We start from the raw sequence: 20,610 nt of genomic DNA, 5'->3' as shown, positions 1-20,610 counted from the left end.
TTAAGGACATTTTACCTTTAATGACTTGGCCCCCTTTTTGTCACCTGCAAACATGGATTTCTCGTCAAAATGCATGGGAAAGGACCTGAAGAAATGAAAACACTACAAGTTACAGATGTTAAAGTTAAGCACTGTGTAGAAGAGCTCTGGCTGAATTTTCTATCCCCACAAATATTTACAATTCATTATTTACTCGTGTGTGAAGTTTAATAACACATGAAGGAGGCACAGTTCACTTGTAAACTACTCAATAAAAGAGTAATGCAACATAAAAAATGGCTTTGTAATTTGTAAGACTGTGATGTTTTAAACAAATTACATGATAAAAATAATCTAAAATTTTAACTTAAAAAATGTGAAAAATATACAACACTGTTAAGAGGTTTTGAACTTTAATGCATACTTTAAATACTTCTTAATCCATGGTTCATGCTCATTTTAACCATCAGTAAACTCAAATTTTAGAGACCCAACATTTTTTTTAAAAAGGTTATGTTCTAGAAGGTAAAGCTGGGTAGCCCTTAGGTATCTACTTTCATGAGAACACATTTATAGCACTATCTGAATTTAAATAGCAACTGAAAGAATACAAAACTGGTAAAAAAAAACAAAAACCCATTAAAACAGCATTAAACTTTGGGGCGCCTGGGTGGCACACTGGCTTAAGCGTGCAACTCTTGGTTTTGGCTCAGGTCATGATCTTGGGGCCATGGGATTGAGACCTATATTGGACTCTACAATCTGCCTGGAATCTGCTTAAGACTCTCTCTCTTTCCCTCTCCACCTGTCCCTTCCTTCACAATTGCTCTCTCTTTCAAATAAATAAATCTTTAAAATAAAATAAAATAAAATAGCATTAAGCTTTGATACTACATAAAATTCAAAGTTATGATTGAAAATAGAGCCTATTCTCAAGTGTGACTAAGCTGTTCTACTGACCATGTTCCTTCTCAGTTCTAACACTTCTTCCTAACTTTTAGAGTCAGTTTCTCCTATATTTTAAGCACTACCTCATTCATACTCAGAATGCAGAATTTCAGAGCATTGATACTCAATTCTTACTTTGTATCTTGGAAGATATTCAGTAGAAGGGTTTTTGTGTCAGCATCTTCTTCTACATTTCCAGTGTAAAGATCGACAATTGAGCGTTCAAAATATGGGGCCACCTTTGATAAAGCTCGAAGTTCAATTAAGTATAAAAAGTACAGATTCTTAAGCCTTCTTGGACCTTCTCCTTTAGTTTCCACAGGATCAAAGCGGCGTTTAAATTCTTTCATATTAGGTCCCCAACTAGGTTTACCCCAGGTTTCTAAAGAGAAAGAGAAATATATAATACAGCTTCAATAAATAGGATTTTTTTCTTTATGGAGAATGTATATCCCCCCCAATGATTTTTGAACTAAAAAAGGCAAGATTTCTATGTAAAAATGTGATTACCTTCCAAAAGATAATTTGCACATAGATGTAAATTGATACTAGCATGAAGTCCCGATATAAGCTTATAGAAGACTCTCTTTTCCAGACACAAACCTATTCAGAAAAATATTGAAAAGAAATCACATCCATTTAGCTAATGGAAATACTGAATCAAGAATATTCAATATACAGGCTTATTTTTAAAGTTAAAGTTCAAGGACATTAAAAATAATCAAGGAATAATTTAAAATGATTAAATCAAGGATTCTCTCACCAGAAGACAAAAAATAAGATTCTGACTTTAGAATGGAGTTATGAATATGGTAACTTAATGCAGAATGAGACAGAAAACATTGGGCTCTGTAGGTCTAAGCACTATAGATGTATTTGGCAAGTTCCCACACTACCCAGAAGGCAACAGCACAGATTTTTCATGGGTTAGGCTAAACTAAAGCAAATGTGATTTAAAGTCACTGCTTTGTCTTAACAATAGCTGTTTCTCCTTCCCTAGAGATGGTCTTTTTTTGAACCTACTTGATGGTGGAGGAAGAAGAGACCGCATTCTATTTCTCTTCTTCCTCCAGACTCTTTAGTCTTATTAATCTTCTGCCCTAGAATTCTCCAGTTCTACTTAACTATATGGTCTACTTATAAGGAGTCAAAACCTGGAAAACGGTCACCCAGGAATTTCAACCAATAAAAAAAGTAGGTTGACTATTCACTATGTGAGTAGAATTATATTATATGGAATATAGAAATATGATAGAAAATTATTTTATGTAGTTTTCTTAAGCCACACAGGCTTTTGCTCAGAGGTCAAGATAATTCCACTAAGCAATTCTACCCCGCCCCAATTTTAAAAGCTTTTCTCTTATTTTAAGATTAGTATGCATTGTGAATGTACTTAATGGCACTAAGTTTAAAATGGGTAAGATGGTAAATTTTATGCAGTATATATTTACCATATTATGTGATATACTTTACTATGACAAAAAATTTCTAGAAAATATTCTTTACAAAAAATTTCAAAAATAAATAAAAATGCAAAAACCTAAGTTTTAAAAATCCACTAAATGCAGAGTAATTAGCTTTTTCCTTCTCTTATCATCCAACAGTATTTTTTTGTCTTTGGTCATTTTTGCCTTTTGGTTGTTTTAAAACTCTACCCCTGCAGAAAATGGGCTTCAACAGTACAAAGGAACTAAGAAATAACCTCATTTATAAGCTTAGGGATTAAAATGTAAGGGTACGTATGTGGCTTACTTTGCGTTTTTCCCAATATCTTTTAAATCTTCAATTTACTCTATGTTCTAGGTAATAGAACCTAGGTAATAGGTAAAAATAATTCTTTTGAGATTTAATTCTCTAATTCAGAATTCTTGCTAAATATTCCCATAGTTACAGATAGAGACCAAAACGTAGAAATTAAGTTCTTTTTTGCAGCTTCTTCTAAAACTATATGGCCAATTTTGACCATTCATGGTAGCAAGGGATACAAACATCATGAATAAGTTTGATAAAATATTAAATACTAACTTCTCCTCTAGTAAAACTTTTAATCAAATCTGTTATCAAGTAGCAAAATGATCAGATCTGAAGTTCACTTCCTTTCCCTTCTAATCTACCTCTCTAAGCAATGTTTATAACCAGTAAAATGTCTAAAGATTAGAGAACAGAAAAAAGGCAAAACAAAGCCTGTGAAAATTCATATGCCTAAAATAAGAGCATAAACCAGAAGGCCATTCTAATTTGCAAGCCCTCGCAGCCCCTTACTTGAAATGGGGATGGATGAGAAGTGAGGAGCAAGGAGTAGAAATGTACTTCCATAAACTGAAAATTAGATAACTTTCAGCAAAATGGTAATAAAAGATGCGCGAATCCTATGTACTGACACACAACAAGACACACAACAGAGTCAGCAGGAAAATGCTGGACAACTTTTCTCAGCCTGCAGTCTGCTGCAAAGCAGGACACAGTCTCCGACTCCTCAGGCCCCAGCAAAAGCCTTCACAGTCATACTGTTAAGTAACAACTCCAAAAGCGGACTTACAAAGGCAGAATTTACCAACTTCTATTTCTAACAATACAGAGCAAATTCAACTATCCAATTTAGAGACTGGTTCTATTTCTTTTAGATTTCATTTCATTCAAATTCACATTCATCAAGTGAATTATAGGACACTGATATGTATTCTTTTCCCTCACAAAAGGGCTAGATTTACTGTATCAGTATTATATGACATTTGGTCACTGTTTAGTGATTTTCAAAGGCATTTTTACAGGCATCATCTATGCTCAGTGTAGGTAAGATGGATGGCTGTGGCCAGTCTCATAGCCCCAGATGAGGAAACTGAATCTCAGAAAAGTTGAGTCAGTTGCCTATAAAAATAGGAGGGTTCTCTGAAACCATGGATCAATATTCAGGGGCTCCCATCAGTAGGATACTAGAAAAGTGGTTAATACAGAATACCCCAGAATTCAATATTGCCCATAAATTTCATTCGCATCTTCCATTATCAATATTCAGAGTCTTTCATCACCTTAGGTTCTTTTAACCTAAATACTACTTTTCACAACTTGTATCTTTACAATACAGCTAATGAAACAAAGTTAAGAATCTTCTTCCATACAGACCATTTATCAATATCATTCCTAGTAGTACTGGTACATCAATAATTTTCACCTTAATACTGACCAATATATGTACACACTTCATTATTAACAGAGAAATCATGTTCACGAGGTAACATCACCAACTAGCAAACATAAAACAGAATTAAGTGCTTTAAATCTGCAGAGTTCCTATTAGGTTATGATCTCCTGTATCATTCAACTTGTTTATCTTTTGTTAATACATTTTAACTTATGCTTTTATAAATAAATGTTAATTTGGAAAATTTTTTAAAAGCATCATATCTAGTTTTAAACCAACCTGTTAAAATTCTAGAATGTTTCAGCTTTCCATTAATATAGCATTTATATTTTCAACACTAGAAAATATAAGAATGCAAAGTATCTACTGGGATCTATATTGCTTTATCCTTTAAGTAGAGAAGTTTACTATATTAACATGTGTAAACATTATTTAAAATCTTCTGAAATTAAATCTACCTTCCCTCATTTTCATATATATAAAAAGTACTTCCTTCCAAAAAGAAGGTTTCTACTTACAAAGTAGGTTTGCATAATGGTTACTAGAAAAGCAATCTGGATAAGTGGTTTATACAGAATGAAAATAACACTGAGGAGCCAGTTATGAAAACCTGAGGACACTATGTGTCCCTGTGTATTTCCCTAATGCTGATTATTCTTGGCTGACCAACAGCCTCAAAATTTTCAAATCATTATATCCTAAAATACAATAATCTAAAATATGTTAGTTTCTTTCAAATACTGTCAAAATCAGTTGTCTAGGTAATGAATCCTGAACTTAAAGAAATATATTAAATAAATCCATATATTTTTTACAAGAAACCAATAAATTTAAAATGCAGACATGTAGGTTTACCTTCCAGCCATGTGTAGAAGGATTCTCCTTAAAAAAACAAAACAAAACAAAAAAAACACACACACACACATACACAGATTTGGGTTAAAATATTTTAAACAGTCATTTACAAATTATAAGTGCCTAAAATATTTCCTGTGACAGATTAAGGAGTATCTCTAGAAATGACCACTGCTTCATGTGAAGTAGAAAAACAGGTATATGGTTCTAAAAAATAAAGCCCCAAGTAATTTAAGTAACTTTGGGAGGATATTCTTATAAATGATTTTAAGCAAAATTTTTATGAAAACATTTCAGTCAAAATATTATGGAAGCCTTATTCATTAGAAGGCTTAAACATCCATAGTATGGGGGTGAAAAAGCTTAAAAATCTTAAATTTGAAAAAACAAATCTTAAATTTGCTTCTGATGATAACAATCACAGAACTCCTTTAAAAATTCTAGAAAAAAGCAGTGAATTATAATACAAAAATCAGATTAGTAATTATTCTTTTTTTTCCCTGAGCAGTAAAGCTAGGTATATTTCTTTGATTATCTAAGACTACTAAATTTCAAGGGGTAATTTTAAAATCCCTTAATTTTCAAGACAATTTTTCAGAAAAGTCAATGACTAGAATACAGAGGGACCTGACTTACCTGTGTACTAAATGCTAAAAGATCTATTTCTAGACCAATACTGTTCTGAGTGGAATAAAAACGGCAGTCAATAAAGATCTAAAAGTTAATGCACTTTGTGAATTATCTATCTTTAATTGAGAAAAGCAAAGCAAAGGAAAAACTCCACACACAGATGAGCTGAGCAAGGAGTCTAGGGGGTAAATTAGATGGTGGGGAATTGCTTTGTCTCTGATAGTCTTGCCACTTTGCAAACTACACAAACATCTTCCCACAGAATAATTCATCCAACATATTCTTCCAAGGGTCATTCATCATAATCTCACTTGTTTACTCAAGAAACTCCAAATGCTATCAGAAAAGTAGAGCTCCCAAGTCCTCAATAATCTGGCTTCTCGTCCTTCTGACTTAAACTACTCCTATATAAAGTCTTCCCTACTGCTAATAGGGTCTCCTCAGACATGCTTGGTTCTTCCATTTTCAATTCCTTGGTCCACGCTATTTTATCCTAACAGCACACAGGATCTAATTCTACCAGCCTACATCCGTCGCATTATCCAAAACTCTTTTCCAATGCCGTTTCCTGCAGTAAGCCACCAGATCCTTCTGGGGAGATGGAATCTGTCCCACCTCTGAAGAGCTCTAGCACCTACTGCTTGTACTACGTATGTGCAGCACTTCTTATCATTATGTATAATGCTTCTCATTCCTGCTATATACTGTCGGCTCCTGGAGCAAAGGAGTCATGTTTCACAGATCTTTCTATGCTGCACAATGCCCGTCACTGTGTCCTTGAACACAGATAAGTAAACATTCATTTGAAATAATGATTTTGACTGTTCTGGGGCAATTTATGACTGATATTCATCAGATAACCTTGAGTAACCAACTGTTGATAAATCACTATTCACCAGATTAAGTATCATACTAACTGAGGTTATACATTACAAACTCAGTAAGAAAATAAAGTCAAAGACTTATCTGGTAAAACTATCTTAACTTCTCTGCATTTTTTCAGAATATATTTTAGTAGATTATAATAAAACCAGACAACGGGGAAGTTGGATTGTAATCCTGGTTTCTATCCTAAACATTTAAGTAAAATGGAATTTATAGTTTTTTAAACATAGGGTAAATTACATTATAAAACTCTTATTTATTTTTTGTCACCATTCATTGGTAGCTATTTCTGAAAAAAATAGGAAAAACATTTTCTTTTTAATTAAATAGAGGAAAGATCAAATTTTGATCATTAAAAACATTTCCTCTATACTGGAGGCAAACCCAAACACGAAAGTTTTAACTCACCATCATCTTTGCCTGAAAGAGAAAATAGTAAACAGGATTTTAGAAACTGTCCCCCATGGTTCAGATTCCAATTCCATTTACTTTAATATGAGATTAAAACTTACTGTGTGTTAAACTATTAATTATACTACAAACCTTGGTCAGTGTAGTCATCCTGCAAGTGAGACTTCTTAATAAGAATAGAGGCCAAAAAAGTACAAGATTTTCATATGTTTTATATAACAAATAATATCAGAAAGCATCTAAAAATACTCATAAAGATCACTAGTTTCAATAATTAACAAATGGACACAGGCACTCCTTTCATTGTTACATACACAACTCTCTCTTCTCTTTCAAATTACTGCTCCTCAGCCTATATTCACCTTAAGAAAATTATTTCCCGAACTGTGATTAGTGAAACCCTCACTGGGGGTGCCACAGAGCTGCCCAGACATGGGGAAGAAGCCAGAGTTCCAGCTCTACAGAGCCACAGCAGCTCTGCCTTTATCAACTTTGTAATGAGGAATTCTGATACAAGGTTTTGTTTTCGGAAAGAAAGTTTCTGTTGTTCAAAAGCTATTGGAAAGCTAGCTGGAGAAGCCTAGCTGTCTGGCTCAGCAAGAGTACACAAGTGATCTAGCTGAGACTGTTAGGGAGCTGTGAACCACCAGGAGCTGTTCCAGTGGAGACAGCACACAAATAGCATCAGCCCAAGCTTAATTACTGCATGGATTTCTCACCCCACAGAAAGGACCCCGGCTCTCCCCTCACCTGGTCCTCCATCTCCCTTTGTTCTTAGTACGGTTTTCTTCTTCCCTCTCCTTCTGCCCCTGTCTTTTGCTATGTGGCACTCTCTTTCCTCTCATCATTCCAGTGTTCTCATGTCTCTAATTTGTCACAACATGGACGTGAGGTATTTCTTAGGATGAGATGGTTTTGTTCAGTGAACTATATTTTCTGCTTGAAAAGGTTTTTATTCAGCTATAAAAAGAAGGAAATCCTGGCACTGGTGACAACATGGATGGACTCTGAGGACCTCATGCTGAGTGAAGTCAGAGGACAGATACTGTATGAGCTCTCTTGTATGTGGAATCTAAAAATGAAACAAACCCCCCCAAGCTCATAGATCAGAGAACAGATGGGTGTTTGCCAGAGGCAGGGAATGGGGAGCGGGTGAAATTCATAAAGGGCGTCAAAAAGGTACCAACTTATTAAGTCCTGGAGATATCATGTATAACATATCAACTACAGTTAATAACACTGTATTGCATATGTGGAAGTTGGTAAGACACTAGATCTTAAAAGTTCTCATCACAAGAATAAAAATTCTGTATGTATGGTCACAGATGTTAACTAAGACTTACTGGGTCATCTTTTTGCAATATACACAAATATCTACACATTATATTGAACACCTGAAATTAATATAGTGTCGTATGTCAATTACACCTCAATTTAAAAAAAAATATTTTAACTCCAATAAAACAAAAGTGATCATAGAAAAATATCTGAAAGAATACCTTCCAATCACTGTACAATGTAACAGAGGAGTGTGGAGGCATGGGGGGTACTGGAGTGTGGTGGGGGAGGAGCCTTCTCTTTTTGTTGTATATAACTTTTGTTTTGTTTCCATTTTGTGTATGTTCTTTCCATTTTTAAAATAGTAAGTTATAAGATAAACGCAGCAAAAGGGACATAGGATAAGAAACCATGAAAAACCTTTTTCGTGATCCAATTCCCTTTTCCAGACAGTGTCAGAATGAATTTGGGGAAGAACATTTGTCACATTGTGAGATAGTGAGCATCTAACAGCAGTCCATTCGCCAACCTTTCTGAATCTCTCTGGCTCTCAGAAATGCCTTAAAAATATAATCTAGACCAGGAAATTCAAGTTCTTAAATCAATCCTGGTCTAAAGAAAACATCGGAATGGCAAGTCAATTATAGGGCTGCTCCCAGGGTTTGGCTCCTTGCTGATAACAGACTGAGGTCATGCCCAGTTTTATGTTGATTAACCTCCAAAAACGCTGTCACATATGTAATTTTGAATTTTTTCTAATAAAAATTTCTAGTAAAGTTTTTTTCTAGTACCCACATTTTAAGAAGTGAAAAAGTATACATGCACTACAATGCAACAATTACACATTACATGAGGCCAGAGTTAAAATAGTCCTATCAAAACAATAAACTTCTGTTTAATGACACTGCAGTTTTTAAATTTAAACAAATTAGATAAAAATGTAACGTTTGACTTTGCACCAGCTGTATTTCACAAGCTCCACAGCCCAATGTAGCAAGTGGTAACCTTGGACAGTGCAGGTTTACAGTAGTGCTACAGGCAACTGCCTAAACTTCCTAAACTCCTCTACATCTGTAGGACTCAAATGTAGTACGTGGATCAGCCAGCATGCCAGGTATTACCTGGGAGCTTGTTAGAATCTTGGACCTTACCCAATGGCCTACAGAATCAGCACCTGTATTTTCAACAAGGCTTGTAGGTAAACCATATGCATGCTCAAGCCTGAGAAGTATGTTATGAGCCACAGGTTCTCAAGCTTGTCTGCATACTGGAATCATCTGGATAGTCAAAAAAAAAACAAAAAACAAAAAACACCAATGCTTGGGTCTAATCCCACAGATTCTGACTTAATGAGTATAAGATAGGCCCTGGGCATCAAAAATTTTAAGAGTTCTCCAGGAAACCCTATGATATATATGGATTACTCATAGGTTCAGATTTATTTCCCATAAAACTCTTACTGTATTTAGGGCCTGGCATATATCAGTAATTATATAAAACATGTAGAAATCTTGAGACTGAACTATAAACTAATCTTGCACTTTTGATCATTCAAATCAAGCAAAATATAAAATAGTTGAAAATTTACTCCAGTTTAGTTACAAAAACATTTTGTAAATAATCTCTAGAAGCCTGAAAATTTATGAAAAACCCACCTCGGCTAGGTGCCAGAGGATTTAAAGGACGATAAACAGAGCGAGGCCTGAAAAAGCAAGTGTGAAACTCAAACAAAATGGTTTGACTTTTTTATGTAATCCTTTCCCAGCAGAACCATACTGCCCTCCCTCCCACCTCCCTTTGGCCATTCCTCCTCCTTCCCCTGCCCCTTCCAGTTACTTGAAACAGTTTTCTTCATAGATGCTGTTCCATACTCTCCATGCAGAGGACCCTTTATAGCCAGTGTAACGCTCTGGGTTCAGCAACAGGTCTACATATTGAGCAGCTGGAGATCGCTCATCTGAACAAGAAACAGTTCGTAAAAACCAGTCACATGAAAGAAAAAAAAAAAAAAAAACCAGTCACATGTCACCAGTTATCTCAAATGTGATATTATACACAAACAGAACTACCAAAAGGTTAGAGAAAGGTTATGCTTTTCAAGTAATCTCCAACTTAAATGGTAGAGTGGTTAGCACACTTGTGCCTGTACTTGACCCAGGATAACTTATGCTTATGTGAGAGGAAAAAACAACTCCTCCCTTTCCTTCGGATACTCAGTGCTCTCTCAAGTAATAGAACACTCCTCCCCTTCTTAAAGGTATTTGTCATTCTTATGTTTTAACCACCCAGGATGGAAAAGACTTAACAGAATCATAACCTGTTTTTTTTTTTTTTTTAATTTATGATAGTCACAGAGAGAGAGAGAGAGAGAGAGAGAGAGAGAGGCAGAGACACAGGCAGAGGGAGAAGCAGGCTCCATGCACTGGGAGGCCGACGTGGGATTCGATCCCGGGTCTCCAGTATCGCGCCCTGGGCCAAAGGCAGGCACCAAACCGCTGCGCCACCCAGGGATCCCCCATAACCTGTTCTAATACTTGATTTGATTTCTTCCTTGTGCATCCACCTACCTAAACACATGCTTGGAAACTTTTTTTAAGCATATACATACTGTACTAAAAATATAGATTTTCCTACTGTTTTCTATTTCCAACTTATGAAATAAATGGCTCAATAACTTTGTGATTCAAATATGATCATAGACTTACACAATGCTCTAGTTTAAAAAATAGACATTTTATTTATTTTTTTATCACTATTAACATACAGAAGTGCTTTTTTCCCCTCTGAAGCCAATATACAGTAGGCACAACTTTAGGAACTTAAGACATTTAAAATTAAATATTTCTTTTTCTTTAAGATTTTATTTATTTGAGTGAGAGAGAGAGAGAGAGAGAGAGAGAATGAGTGGGGAGGAGCACAGGGGGAGGGAGAAGGAGAAAGAATCTGAAGCAGACTCCACACTGAGCACGGAGCCCCACACAGGGCCCCATCCCACAACTGTAAGATCACAACTTGAGTGGAAACCAAGAGTTGGACCCTTTACCAACTGAGTCACCCGGGAGTCCCTAAATAACCATTTTCTGTGTTGAAAGCCAAATGAGTGTTTACTAGATCTCCACTACTTGGACATTTTAATAGAGATCTCTGAGGAATACAAAAGATAAAAACAGTCTTAATTATTAAGGCTTACTTTGGTAGAAAGGGGAAATACATGCTTTCATACCTATAGAAAAATTATAATGACCATGCTTCACAAACGTATGAACATAATACATGGAAACTGAACCACTATTTATGTTGGCACAGATGTACTCTTTTGTGTGCTTCCTACCTTCTCGTGTCATGAGATTAAATCAATAGTATGCAGGCACCTGACTTAAAACAGTGGCCAAATACATCATTAAAATCTGGTCCCTCTTTTTTTCATTACTAATAATGTATTTTCCTGTCAGCCAACAACATTCATTGAGCAATCAGTGATCATAGGCTGAGGTTATGCATAACCATAAGAGGAACATGGCATCCTGATCCATACTTTCCAACAACTACTTGGCACTTTTGTAAGGAAGTACAAAGAATACAAAGCTAATTACAAGTTATCATTACTAAATCAGTTATACCTAACTTACAGACATAGAAACATGAATGGAAGAACAGTGGCTCTATTTCTAGCCCTAACATTATATAGATATTCTACAATACAAGTTAAGGCACGAAAACAGGTAATTTACAGACAGATGAACAGAAGCTGTCCAAGGACATGGATTGATTCAAGACTTAAAAGAAATAGTTAAAAAAATCTTCATTAAAAAAAGATTCAAATTATAAAGTTAGTAAGAGTGTAGCTCTTAAAGTTCAAATAAAAGTTTTACAATTCACTAGTTACTCTTATATATTTTCAAAATATATTAGACTCATTTGCAAAATTGATTTGATTATATATAAGCTTTATAAATACTACACCTACCATAAACATATTAACTGGGGTATCAATGTCCAATGTGTAAAGAATATGTGTGTGCATGTAAGTTTACAGAGGTGTAGGGTCATCTATGAATGTACACATCAGACTAATATCAACCTCTTCACCCAACAATAGCAACTAACCAACCAATAAAGAAAACAAGATCCAGATATTAAAATATTTTTAAATCATTATACCTTAAGGAAGTGACAAATCACAAGAGTTCAATCAGTCCTATCAAAGCTTAATTTAAAACTTATATTCTCCAGCAGCCCAGGTGGCTCAGCGGTTTAACACCACCTTCAGCCCAGGGCCTGAGCTTGGAGACCCTGGATCAAGTCCCACGTCGGCCTCCCTGCATGGAGTCTGCTTCTCCCTCTGCCTGTGTCTCTGCTTCTCTCTCTCTGTGTCTCTCATGAATAAATAAATAAGATCTTTATTAAAAATAAATAAAACTTATATTCTCAATGTCTTTAATGTGTATTCCCTTAACCAAAATTGCGTTGTTGTTTTTGCGTGGTTTTGAAAAATGCTAATACTTTTCCAAATCATGAAAAGGTGGGTCTTGTTAGCCTATAGAAGGGGTTAGCAAACTATGACCCACAGGCCAAATCTGGTGTGTGTACTCTTGGAAAGAAAGTTTTATGGGACCATAAGCCATGTTCATTTGCTGCTTTCACACAATTATGGCATAGTTGAGTAGTTGCAACAGAATCCAGACAGCCCACAAAGCCTAAAATATTTCCTATCTGTCCATTTGCAGAAGAAAATGTTTGTCAATCCCTGACCTACACTGACAAGAACTTCATGACATCTAGATAAGGAATGGAAGTGAGGGCAGCGGAGGGGGGGGGTTGGCACAGGGGTAGGCATATACAGGTTGAGTTACCCCTACAAACACACCAGTGCTGGTACCCCTATCCTTCCCCTGGGGCCACCTGTGGCATAATTTTCATTAATTAGTCCATAAATTACAACTTCTTTCTATTTGCACAGCTATATCATTCATTTGGATAATGCTCTTTGGACCTTTGATCTGTCCTTCTCCCCAAAAGTTCTCTTTTTCCTCCCTTTATAAAGCTCTTCCAAAGCTGTTCTATTTGACCATGCTAACAATTCCCTAAGATTCAAAGAATTTCCACTGAATCAAAATACCTAATGCTGGGAATTCATCAATTTCAACTAATGATTTCTCTTCCTTTTCAAGTATATCTTTTTTCCTTTCCAACTGAATTCTTTAAAAGATTTTATTTTATTTATTCGTGAAAGAGAGGGAGAGACGCAAAGACACAGGCAGAGGGAGAAGCAGGCTCCATGCAGGGAGCCCGACATGGGACTCAAACCCGGGTCTCCAGGATCAGGCCCTGGGCTGAAGGCAGCGCTAAACCACTGAGCCACCTGGGCTGCCCCCAACTGAATTTTCTTTTCACTGTCTTAATTTAAGTGTTTTGAGCCATCTATGTTCTAGGATGCAAGACACTGCTTCCCGCTTCCCAACCCAAGTATCTCTTCAAACATAGCATAAGCCAATTTAGCATGCAGGCTTTTTGTTTATGGACACAGATAAAAAAAATACTGCTGTAGACTCAGGGTTGAGAATGCAACTCTCCATAACCAACTCTATCCCAGATTACTAGCAATGCATTGTTAAAATATAATTTACTCAAGTGAGGAGAATCTATAGTTTGTAAAGCTCCCAAGTAATTCTGATACACAGCCAGATCTGGAAACTACTATTTTAAACAATATTTTAAATTTTGTAATGAACATGTTTTAAGGGAAAAAAATAAAAGTAAACCTCTGTCATACTATTTAGATTATTTATGAACCAACAACTTCATTCAGCAAATATTTATTGAGCATATACTATGTCCAGGAACTGTTCTAGGTACTACGGATAAAGTAATGAACCAGAAAGACAAACCCCCATACCCTGAGGTAGCTGACAATCTAGTTGGAGCAGACAACAAACAGACAGACAAATAACCTGCCCCATACTCTGATAGTTCTCAGGGCTCTGAGAGCAGGCAGCAGTACCAACCATCAGAATGACAGTGGTTACTATTTTATACAGGGAGGTGACAGCAGGCTTCTCTGAGGAGGTGACCTTCCAGCAGAAACCTGAAGCAAAAGAAGCCATGCATAAAGACAATAGGAGCGATGACAAAACAGGAGTAGAGAAAGCAGCTTACCTTAAACTGGTAAATTATTTAAAAATCTACTATTTGATCTGCAAGGATCATCTTCCTTTCAAAGAAAGAACAACAAAATAGAGAACAGGGGTGTATAGATATATTCCAATAAGCTGGGGTGAATATTCTTTAGATTGTTTTAATCCAGTGGTTTTAGATAACGAAAATAAACAATGACTCTAAAGCTACTCTGACTTGTTTTTAAAATTGTATGTATAAATAATTGGGACACATATGAATGTTACTACCCAGAGGAGTAGCAGTAATCCAACTGAGAAGAATAGCTTGTATGTTTGAGGACTATACAAAATATAAAAATAGTATACTAATTATTTTAATTATGTACTCCTAAAAATTTTAGGGGATGATTTTAATGTATATTATTACAGGACATCTCTTCCATTTTTAGAATATAAGAAGCTAATGTTAACATCGTTAATTAACATTATTTATATTAATGAGAGGTATCTGAGTACATCAATTTGATCATACCAAGTGATCCCTGCAACTGAGGAGCATTTTTTGTTAAATACCTATAAAACAAATATATATTCACATTGTTTACTCTAAGAGAAATATTCACAGACATTATTTTTTAATCTAAAAATCTGTTAATTAAGTGCTACTAAAAGTTTTTAATTTTAATCAAAGAATAGGTAAAATGAGAAGTTGGCAAGAAGTGACCATTTGTGTGGAACACTATAATTAGAATGACAATCAAAGAGCAAATGAAAGAGTAAGCAGTGATGTCAATTCTTAACCTAAGTACAACAGCTTGCTTTAATGAAACCTGTGCCAAATTCTAAATATCATAACAGGAGTATTTTATTAATTTTCCATCATTATATCCCGATAGCCAAAGAAACGATTTTTCAGATCTCTTGAAAATATCTTTGCTGGGGACACCTGGGTGGCTCAGATGGTTGAGCATCTGACTCTTGATTTAGGCTCAGGTCATGATCTCAGGGTCATGGTATCAAGTCCTGAGTCAGGTACCATGCTCAGTGCAGAGTCTGCCTAGGATTCTCTCTTTCTTCTTCCTTTACCTCTCCCTTTGCTCACACTCTCTAAATATATAAATAAGTAAATAAAATCATTTAAAAAAAGTTCTTGCTGAAACCATATAAACCATGGTGATAACATTCCACCTCCTGGCATCTTCTCAATTTGCTGTGCTATTATAGGAGCTCACTGTAACTTATTCCATTGTAGATTGGATTAACAGCACAATTCCACAGATGAATCTTCTAAAACTCTTTAGAAAGCTGTATGACTACTCTAGGTGCTTTCAGAACTCGGAGGAACTCCTGCTATCTCCATCTATGCATGCCAGAACCCCAATTCTTTTCCACCACCCACGATATAAAGGTAAAAAGTAAAGAGAGGCCAAATGAATGATTTAAGCCTATTTAGCACAATTCTTGGGAATATTCTCCTTAGATAAAAAATTTTGAGTCACTTTGATTACCTTCTGAGGTAAGAGTCATGGTAGTTAATGTTAAACAGTGCCCTCTCTTTGTACCATTCCAGTGGACTCTTGGAAAGGGGACTGGTTGTAGGAAAGTCAGATTAGAGTCCTCCCCAAAATTGCAAAGTGTCTTTATGTTAGTTTGTTGAGGCCTCCAGAAAATTTCAGCGTGAACATGTTTTTATGTTCACAGACCTAAAGTAGCTTAAAATAGAGGTCCACAGGAGATGGTGTGTCATGAGGTAAAAAAAATATAGGTATGGAATCCAGTCAGATCTGGAATTGAATCTTGTTTCAGCCTCTTGCTACTGTGTGATCCTAGGCAAGTTAGTCAGTTTCCTCAGATATGAAATTATACATACTTACTAAAATAACTGTAAAGATTAGAAATAATGTATTTAAGGCACTCAGGGACTGGAACATAAGCTCTCAATAGGTACCATTATGAATAATAGGATGCCCACTGCAACATCTAGTGTTTTCAAGTTATAACTGATTATATTTTCATTGATTTCAATTTCTTATGAAAGGATTAAGGTTAAAATAATTTAATTATGATAGTTTATTTTATTACCATCAAGTTCACAAAAGTGATCCTGTGAATCATCGTATCTTGCCCAGTCAATGAAAGCTTCTTTGCTTTGATTACTAGGGAAAGAAGGAATAAAAAAGAAAAATAATTAAATCTGAAGTTGAAAATGTTTACCCTCTATCTTGTATAATTAAAAACAGATAATCTGAGGTCTTTAGATAGCTCACAAATTCAATTAATTATGACATGAAGGAATAAGAAGTTATATGAAAAACATAGGTATTAACTTCCATGAAGGATTTCTATTTAACTATACTAAAACTATTATTAGCCCTAGTTCAATAATTACTTTAACTAGAAAATTAACTTACAAATATATATGAGATGTAGTTGAACATAAAAGTCAAGCTTGCCTTTTGAACTAACTTGGAAATTATAGTAAACATTTTTTTCTAAAGTAGAAGTTAAATTTACATTCATAATTCTTTTAACTTAAACTGCTTCTGTATTTACAGGACAAAAATACCAAAAACTACATTTCTAGAATCTTCTTTTCAATGTGGTATTCACTGGTAACACCAATGTCACTCTTATCATGGCATATCATTCATTTTCCATACTACCTCATATTTAACAAAATCTATAATCAAGATCTCTACTTAAAGAACTGATAAAGGAACAATACAGTCATTCAAATAAACTTTGTCCTACATCCATTTTAACCTATATTCAAACCTTCTCTATCTTAAATACATAATGGCAACATCTATAAGAGAACTATTCTTCTTTACACAATAGGAAAAAAACAAGGTAAAAAATTTGCGTACCAAGTATAAACCAGGTAGTTCCTAAATTGTTGCTGTCATAGCCAATAATTTACTTTGTATCTGAGAGACTGCTACATAACATAACCATGAGGACAAGTGTATAAGACTGGCTGCACTACATCAACTTTATCAATAAACATTTCCAATTTAATTCACATTGGGATTATTTTCCTCCTATGGGAATATTTAATTAACTTAATAAAAGTTAATGGAAATACTTGTATTATAGTTGACTCAGCTGGAATATAGGATGCCATAAAACAAGAATGCCTAAGTTCTAGTTATAGCTAAGATAAAACCTATTGTTATGTTTAGTTAGATAAGTCTTCTGTTGAAAATAGTCAACAACAAAGCAATTGTGACACATTCCTATTTTCTTGTTAATAATATGACTAACTTAGAGGGACTTTCTTCTTGAGCATCCTTATGTGATGATGCTTTGCTGTTTCATCCTAAACCCTGCTTGAAAGCCATGGCAGCAGGAGAGATAGGGAATGCTAATCTAACGCTAACAGAGCTGGCCCAGTTTGGCTTACAAATGAGTTAGAAGGAACCCAGTCCAGCTTTTCTGAAAGTCAGTTTGAAGATGGATGCCAAGCTACTTACATAAGAATTTCCTGGACTTACCCCAGGACTTCCTGTCAAGATGGCACTGTGAGTTAAAGTATTAGACTTCGAAGTAGAAATGCAGGAGCAGGAAAGAATGGGGTAGAGTGATTGCCAAAGGGCATGAGAAAACTTTTCAGCGTGGTAGACAGGATAACTATCTTGATTGTGCTGATTTTCATGAGTGTATACGTGTCAAAACATCAAAAGGTATAATATAAATAGGTGTAGTATACCACATATCAAGTAAGCTTCAATAAAGCTGTTTAAGAATTACAGTGTCAATTGTTGGAGAAGTTGTAGAATGAGGAACTCTTGTACACTACTAGTGGCAATGTATTTTAGGAGTCATTTTGGAAAACCACTTGGCAGCACTACTTAATTCTACTTCTAGGTATACTCTACACATAAATGCATACCAAAGAGACTACCAAATGTCCAACACAATATTTTATGAAATGGCTACAAAGTGGAAAACTTCAACTATCAATGATAGGATGGGAATATTCTGGTGCAGTCTTAACTATGGAATACTGTATCAATGAAAAAAGAATTAAATGCTACTACTAAGCTCAAGAACATGAATGACTCTCATGACATGATGTTGTTTTAATAAAATAAGCCTGGCACAAAAAAATTCATTCTACATTATTTCATTTATATAAACAGGCAAAATTAACCTCTGCTACTGGAATTTAAAATCATGGTTAACTTTGGACAGTGGTAATGGCCAGGAAAATACACAGCAATCTTTGCAGTAGCAAGTATATTGTTCTGAATGGTTGCTGCAAAGTTGGGTTCACTTTATAAAATTAAACTGATCTTTATGCTTAAGATTTGTATACTTTATCATATATTTGTGTTATACCTGAATTTGAAAGTCTAAAAAAATAACTTTTCTTCAACAAAATATCTATAAGCAAAATTGAAAGACAAGCCCTAACAACACATAGAGCCAAGAATTATACTGGATTATATTAAGAATGACTACAAATTAATAATAATTTAAAAGCACACATCGCTCCATCTCCACCCGCCCCCCACAACCTCCATGGAGAAACAACAACAAATACAAACAGGCACTTTACCCTAAACACTTATAATGACTTAAGGCCCAATCCCTTGACGATTTCTCTAATTATATTCTCTCCTGGGTAATCTCATTCAGGTTTATGGTTTTTAAATACCATATATTCACACATGACTCCCACATTTTCTCTCCCCTGAAATTGAGACTTGTGTATCCAACTACCTGCTCGACATCTCCAATTGGATGTCTTATAGGCAGCTCAAATGTAATGAGTCCAAGGTTGAACTATAATTTTCCATCAAACTTGTTCCTCCTGTAAATAACTTCAGTTCAGTAAAAGGCAATTCCATTTTTCTGGTTCCAGATCTTGTAGTCATTCATAACTCCTATCTTTTTTCATACCTCACATCAAATCCTTCAGCAAATCCTGCCAGCTCTCTTCAAAATCTATCCAGAATCTCAGCATTTCTACTGCTATCACTCTAGCCTTAACGAGACCACCATTATGCCTTATCTGGATTACTACAATGATCACAGAAGATTTCCACAACATAACACCTGGTTCCCTCAATGCATTCTCTCAAAACCCTCCAATGACTTTTCATTCCATGCAGTTTAAAAGCAGTATTCATAATTGTCTTTAAGATCTCCATTCCACTCTACACCTGCCCCGAACCCTAGCATCTTCTGACTCTGTCTTCTACTACTTTGCCTCTGACCACTGTTCTGCAGCCACACTAGCCTTCTTGTGATTCCTCAAATAATCCAGGCACACTCCTGCCACGGCCTTTTTAATAACAATTAAACATGCCTAGAATACTCTTCCCCCAAGCAGCCATATTATGACCTATGCCTTCATAGGTATTTTGTTCAAATGTCCCAGTATCACTGAGACCTTCTTGCACCATCCACTTTAGAACAGTGCAACTTCCTTGTCCCTAGCCCCACCACTCCTAGACTTCTGTCACTCTTCTCTGCTCTTTTTCTCCTGAGCACTCATCATCACTTTACTTACTTCTCATATATTTTACTTATTTACTACCTATCTCAAAGAGAATTAAGCTTCACAAGAAAAAGAATTTGTCATGTACACTACATGTCTTATACTCCAGAACAGTGCTTGACATATTGTAGGCATTTATTGAATGAATGAGAAACACAAATATTCAATAAACAGATTAAAAAATGCTCAAACTCACTAGTAATCAACAAAATAAAAATTTAAAAATGAGATACTACTTCATATGCAAATATCATCAATTTTTGGCAAGGTTGCAGAGAACAAAACAAGTTCTCTGGAAAGCCATTTGGCAGTATCAAGAATAGATACATGTGGGCAATCCTAAGATTCAGCAATTTTACTAGTGTATGCCAAATTTCCTAGTGTACACCAAAAGAAATTATCAAGAGTGCTCACAGTAGCATAATTTGTGGAAGTAAAAAATTTGAATAATTCCAATGTCTACCAGTAGGGGAACAGATAAGTAAAATAGGGTATAATTATATGATAAAATCCATTCATCTGCTAAAGAATGAGACAAATCTCCAAGTTTTGACATGGATAGATCTAGAAAGAAAAATGTACAGTGTAAAAATAAAGTTGAAGAGTGTTAAATACAGTATTATATAAGGGAAAAATGAAATCATATATAAAATAAATATTATATGTATAATAAAAACAAAAGCATAAATGGGTATATAGCAAATTCATGATAGTAGTTACCTCTAAGAAGGAAAGAAGGTAGGATTGGGAAATAGGACACAGGGGATTTCAAATTTATCTTTTCTTAAAAACATGGTAGAGAAAGTTAACATCTATTCACTTGGAATAAAGGATAGCAAGTAGTTATTATATCATCTTTT

The 20,610-nt window shown here is 35.1% G+C and overlaps 1 protein-coding gene across 3 annotated transcripts in view; it reads right to left on the bottom strand.

The window, feature by feature from the left end:
• ERO1B (endoplasmic reticulum oxidoreductase 1 beta) overlaps positions 1-20,610 on the bottom strand; it is a 107,945-nt gene that overhangs the window by 9,289 nt on the left and 78,046 nt on the right. For all 3 annotated transcript variants that reach the window (XM_072822958.1, XM_072822956.1, XM_072822957.1), the window contains 8 exons: positions 16,327-16,400; positions 9,965-10,085; positions 9,784-9,830; positions 6,848-6,859; positions 4,925-4,951; positions 1,438-1,530; positions 1,063-1,309; positions 16-85 (listed from right to left, as the gene is read on the bottom strand). In XM_072822958.1, coding sequence (XP_072679059.1) covers positions 16-85; positions 1,063-1,309; positions 1,438-1,530; positions 4,925-4,951; positions 6,848-6,859; positions 9,784-9,830; positions 9,965-10,085; positions 16,327-16,400 — 691 coding nt within the window. The remainder of the gene's footprint in view (positions 1-15; positions 86-1,062; positions 1,310-1,437; positions 1,531-4,924; positions 4,952-6,847; positions 6,860-9,783; positions 9,831-9,964; positions 10,086-16,326; positions 16,401-20,610) is intronic.

The sequence above is a fragment of the Canis lupus genome, chromosome 4 (genome assembly GCF_048164855.1).
Source record: "Canis lupus baileyi chromosome 4, mCanLup2.hap1, whole genome shotgun sequence".
Classification (NCBI taxonomy): domain Eukaryota; kingdom Metazoa; phylum Chordata; class Mammalia; order Carnivora; family Canidae; genus Canis; species Canis lupus.
The sequence above is the reverse complement of the archived record's forward strand: the minus strand, read 5'-3'. Positions and strand labels throughout refer to the sequence as shown.